This window comes from Hyalella azteca, unplaced genomic scaffold (assembly GCF_000764305.2).
Source record: "Hyalella azteca isolate HAZT.00-mixed unplaced genomic scaffold, Hazt_2.0.2 contig10098, whole genome shotgun sequence".
NCBI lineage: Eukaryota > Metazoa > Arthropoda > Malacostraca > Amphipoda > Hyalellidae > Hyalella > Hyalella azteca.
In genome coordinates, this window is record NW_025940147.1 from 70,790 (window position 1) to 76,789 (window position 6,000).

General features: G+C 36.3%; 1 protein-coding gene across 1 annotated transcript in view; it reads left to right on the plus strand.

Annotated features, from left to right (window-relative positions):
- LOC108668475 (copper-transporting ATPase 2) overlaps positions 1-6,000 on the plus strand; it is a 33,382-nt gene extending 27,382 nt beyond the window's left edge. The window contains exons 26-27 of the mRNA XM_047882287.1: positions 2,943-3,059; positions 3,766-6,000. Coding sequence (XP_047738243.1) covers positions 2,943-3,059; positions 3,766-3,931 — 283 coding nt within the window. The 3' untranslated portion in view covers positions 3,932-6,000. The remainder of the gene's footprint in view (positions 1-2,942; positions 3,060-3,765) is intronic.

Consider the following 6,000-nt stretch of genomic DNA (forward strand, 5'->3'; position numbering starts at 1 on the left):
AAGCGCCATAACAATTGCTGGAAATCTTACCCGAACTACAGAAAGTTAAGCAAAAATTATATATTTCACGTGGATTCTATTGAATAGTCGTTTTGCTACTTGTTTTTAATGCATTAGTACGCATTACTTATATTGTGGGATCTTCTTCAGGCTGTCGTGCAAATTCAAATTTAATTACTAAGACCGTTAAAACTTTTTACTTTGTGGCTCATTTTAGTATACTAAGTAAATTTTCTAAATTGTTACTTGAATGATATATAGTAGAGCTGTGGCTATAGAGCAGAATCTTGGTTAGGAGACTGCACTGTTTAAATATCATGATTGTGGCTTTAGACTAAAAGATAAGATATGTTTATTTTTCCTTCGATGCTTGGAAATAAAAATCTCATATAAATTCACTAAGAATAAAACGATGATTATTTAAAAGTTCAGAATGTAGGACGACCATAATTTATTTAAGCTCTTTCTCCTTAAAGATACACCAACACCAAGACATACTGCAAATATTTTAAATAATTTAAAATTTTATTTTATGCAATATTTCCAGATTCGAGCCTTTTAAATATTTTATTTCAAATATAAAAGAATCCATTAAGCAAAAAGAGTTGGTATCTTGTCCGCTGATGGCAAAGTCTTTGCTATTCTGCATCAGGAGAGCTATTCGTCACGTTCTGCTGACCTAACCACGACATTTTTCTGATAGAAGAAAAAGTGTTGGGCTCTTCTGTAGACCTGTAACTTGCATCGTACGCCCACCGTGGCTAACGATACAATGCTATCGTGGCATTAACGATACAATGATATGGTGGCATCGTGTGGGACAGATCGTGGTGTAATGATGTCGTGCAAGCTCGTGTCTGGACACGTGCTGGCGCTGTTCGAGGTGAGTCGTGTCTTTAATATCTTGATTATAACCCTTAATTATCGCTTCTTGCGTCCCTCTATAACTTTGAATTGCTTCATTAGTCTAGTATTTGGATTATTTGAACGTAGAGTTATTTTTGAATTTCTTTGATGGCTATACCTTCTTTCAACTGAATGTGAATTTTATACTGTTATTCTCCCTTTCTGGTATAAACATAAGCGTCGTCTTAGATTCTTCTGTGTTCTATTTCTACCGCAACTTTGGGCGTTTCGTGTTTTGGGATTTTGTCTAGATTGAAACTCGCTAGTAACGTTAATTGTGTTATCCGGCTGTTGTTTGTTCCTATCTGCATTTGTTGATTGCAAGTTTCTTACAAATAAAACCACCTAAACGGTCAAGGGTCTGCTTGCTCGATGATCTATGAGTGTCTAAACTCTATAGGTTACACACACACATACACTGGCAGTCTGAGGTTTCTTGCAGCTTTCCATCTCATAATTGAGTGCAACACGTGCACTTGATTATGAGTCCATCTCATAATTGAGTGCAACACGTGCACCTCATTATGAGTCCATCTCATAATTGAGTGCAAAACGTGTACCTGATTATGAGTCCATCTCATAATTGAGTGCAAAACGTGTACCTACAATTACGCCGCATGACTGACATAATGTTATGAATCTCCTACATGTGTTGCGTGTTCAGAGCTCCAACTCCTGTTTTATATTTGATTCTGTAATTTAAACTTTCCTCACATCTAACATCTGATTTTTCTATCGGGATTTTGACAAAGGAATCTATTGCAAGGTTAACGCGTGTATCTGCACATTTTTTCATTATTTTTATCGTATTCATCACTACATAATATCTTGGTTGCAACAAATCAGTTTCAACACTAAATTAGCTGCTTTTATCTACTCACTTGAAGTTTTAATTAACTGACCAGTTAGATAATAGGTCGATATGATGACAGTAGCCAAGCCAGCCTCATCCATTATTCACTCGCTAATAATTCAGTTATTTTAACGTTGATGCTTGACGCTTTTTTTACTGAATGTTTGTTACTAATATGCTTGGTTATCCAAAAATTGTGTTGTACTGCGGACATCTAAGAATTTTGACATAATTCGAAAAATGATGAGGCTTTTTTATAGTTTAGACCTATACAAATAATGTAATAATAAATAAATACTATAAATAAATGTAATAAAATAATGAAGTTCCACTTTCGAACGTCGATCATGCACCACATTTAATAGTGCCGTTGTGTTTACGCTATTTTTCTTTGGTAAATCATTCGATATAACTTAGCATATAAAGATGAACCATGAATACGGATTTTCTTATGTCGGCTTAATGACCATATTCTCTAACTACGTAATCATCATGTTAGTTAACTACATGAACATGTCAGCTAACTACATGATCATGTCAGCTAACTACATGATTATGTCAGCTAAGTACATCATCATGTTAGCTAACTACATGATCATGTCAGCTAACTACATGAACATGTCAGCTAACTACATGATCATGTCAGCTAACTATAGTTAGCTGACATGATCATGTAGTTAGCTGATATGGTCATGTATGAGGCCAACATGATCATGTAGTTAGCTGACATGATCATGTAGTTAGCTAACATGATGATGTTAATTGTTAGCTGACATAATCATGTATTTAGCTGACATTATCATGTAGTTAGCTGACATGATCATGTATTTAGCTGACATGATCATGTAGTTAGCTAACATGATGATGTACTTAGCTGACATAATCATGTAGTTAGCTGACATGATCATGTATACATGATCATGTCAGCTAACTACATGATCATGTTGGCCTAATCCATGACCATGTCAGCTAACTACATGATCATGTCAACTAAATACATGATCATGTCACCTAAATACATGACCATATCAGCTAACTACATGATCATGTTGACCTTTTACATGACCATGTCAGCTAACTACATGATCATGTCAACTAAATACATGATCATGTCACCTAAATACATGACCATATCAGCTACCTACATGATCATGCTTGCCTCATACATGATGATGGCGTGCAGGGTAAGACGGCAGCTGAGCGACGTCGTACACAAGACGCGACGCAAGTCTTGCAACTGCGACGGCAAATCCGGCCGCGGCCGCTGCTCCTGTCCGCACACTGCCTCTCTCAGGGCCAGGTCTTACATCGTTCCGCGATTTTAATTTTTCTTTTATCGATATGATAAACCTAAACCTAATCCCATTGTAAACCTAAACGATGCACCATCGTTCCGTGATGTATTTTTTTTATTAATATGATAAACCTAAACTTATTATAAACCTAAACGATGCACAACTACCTTATGCGTAAATTTAAATCTTTGTAAAAAATTCATCAATGTTTATTGCCGATCCATCGTTTCATGATTTAAATTTTTATTTAATCGATATGATAAACCTAAACTTATTATAAACCTAAACGATGCACAACTACCATTATGTGTAAATTGAAATCTTTGTAAAAAATTATTGATCAATGTTTATTTTGCCGATCCATCGTTTCATGATTTAAATTTTTCTGTTATCGATATGATAAACCTAAACCTAAACCCATTAAACCGCCTAAGTTAATAGCACCATTTAGGTTGTCATTTGTGTTGTTATATCATAGAATGACAACCGCGAAAACCAAAATATTCTAATTACTTTTCAGGCTTGCAACTTAAGACTGTGAATTTACTTTCTATAATAAGTATCGATCATTAGAGATTTTTCGCCAAAACTGATTAATTTAATGTTGGCAACTAGAATCCAAGTAATGATGTATTCTTATCAAACCGATTGACTTTTTTAGTGATCATTGAAATGCGGAAATCTGAAAGCTCCAATGATATTTCATTACAGGTTTGAAGCCGTCAACCCCAAAGGGGCGGCGCTTGATGCCCCGAGTAGCGCAGCGTCGCTACGGGACAACGCAGCCATCGTGCACTTCGAGCAGTCGACCGCCACCGACTTCTGGGCGGAGGACCAAACTGACGACGAAATTCCGCTTATAGGCGCCATTCCGTGATGCCTTATCCTATTAGGAGCCATTCCGTGATGCCTTATCCTATTAGGCGCTGTTCCGTGATGCCTTATCCTATTAGGCGCTGTTCCGTGATGCCTTATCCTATTAGGCGCTGTTCCGTGATGCCTTATCCTATTAGGCGCTGTTCCGTGATACCTCATCCAGTTTATAAAGAAGCTGTTCCGTGATACTTCATGCAGTTTATATAGGATCTGTTCCGTGATACTTCATCCCGGTTATATACGTTATAGGCGCTGTTCCGCGATACTTCATCTCGTGTATAGGAGCTGTTCCGTGATACTAAATCCAGTTATATAGGATCTGTTCCGTGATCTCTCATCCTGCTTATATAGGATCTGTTCCGTGATACTCCATCCCGTGTATACAGTAGGAGCTGTTGCTGTTCCTTTATACTCGTCATCGCATTCCATGACATCGGCACAAATTGAGCTATACTGCGTTCGCAGAGACGCTGGCTTCTACTGAAGGAGATATTGTACAGTGCCTTCTTCCTGATTATTTTAGTTTTTTGTGTGATCGTGTGTGAAACTTTTCTGAGTAATTTAAGACTCGTTATTTATGGACAAATGCTTAGGAAGTTTTGTAAAGCGGAGACAAATTAAGGAGATTCACGTTTCCGACTTATAGCTTCAGTAATATTAATGGTCAATGTTGATGATGCTCAACGATTAATGCTTAATATTCTTCATTTTCGATGTAAAATGACAACTTCGAGTCGCTGTTACGAAGTTTTTATCCTTAATCCTTGCAAAATTTATGCTTATCTCTTTATTTCTGTGAAACATATCAATCAACTCTAACTCATTAAGGTGGAATCTTTGAGGTGAATAAGTGAACTGGCAAATATAACGTAGTGGATAAAAGACGCGGTTACATCTAGAAACATGAAGAATAGGCAGAAAGTAACTTATTTTGTTGCGTTTTACATCGAAACCGCAAAGCAAACTGAGTAAACGGTTATTGACAATAAATGTAGAATTATTCTCTGCACCTAATGCATCACACACTATTATTATTATTATATTATTATTGCCTTACAGACATTTTTGTAATTAAATAATAACAACAAAATAATTAAATAAGCTTCTCAAGTTTTCCAACCGGTTTCAATTAGTCTCAGAAATTGATATTGTCCACTAGTGTTCTAATTATGAATGATTTAACTGTAAATACGATTCATATTTCATAGCTGATGAAGTGTCGAACAAAACAGTAACGTCCCGCATGAGTACTTGCAACTTTTCATCGTTCGAAAAATTTCAGGTATGATGTACCGTCGATGTGATGTACCGTCGATGTGATGTACCGTCGATGTGACGTACCGTCGATGTGATGTACCGTCGATGTGACGTACCGTCGATGTGATGTACCGTCGATGTGACGTACCGTCGATGTGATGTACCGTCGATGTGATGTACCGTCGATGTGACGTACCGTCGATGTGATATAACGTCGATGTAATGTACCGTCGATGTGATGTATCGCGATGTGGCTTATTTAAGAACTTATTTAATTCATTTAACGACTGGTTTGAGCGTCGTAAATGAAGCACTGGAAAACACGTATAAAAGCGTTTTTTTAAAAGGTAATGTGATTATCTGATAATCCCGATGAGCTCAAATGACTTTATCTGTCTTTAATTTGTTAAAAATATTCATATCGTGCTGCAGCCTAAAGCTGTTGGACAATTATTTCCCTTAAGATATTTAAACTATCAAGATTTTTAAAGAGGCGGAGAATTTCTGTCGTGTTTTTCCGTTTTATGTTTCAAGATACGCATGCCGTTAATATATTCGACTACATTTTAATGTTACAAGAAACGAATTCAGTCTACTCGTATCTTTTTGTGGGATCTTTTTTCGTATTAGTCACTAAACTGCTATAATTATTTTAATTCACTAGGAATTATTTGTTACTATTAATAAAGACCTAACTATTGCTGACGTACCTTTTCTATAGTTCACTTGATGTTCCTATTGAATAGAAGGTCTTCGTATTTTATGTTTTGTCTGTGTTCTTGTCACTTCCCTTCTAAATAATTTTAGTACGAA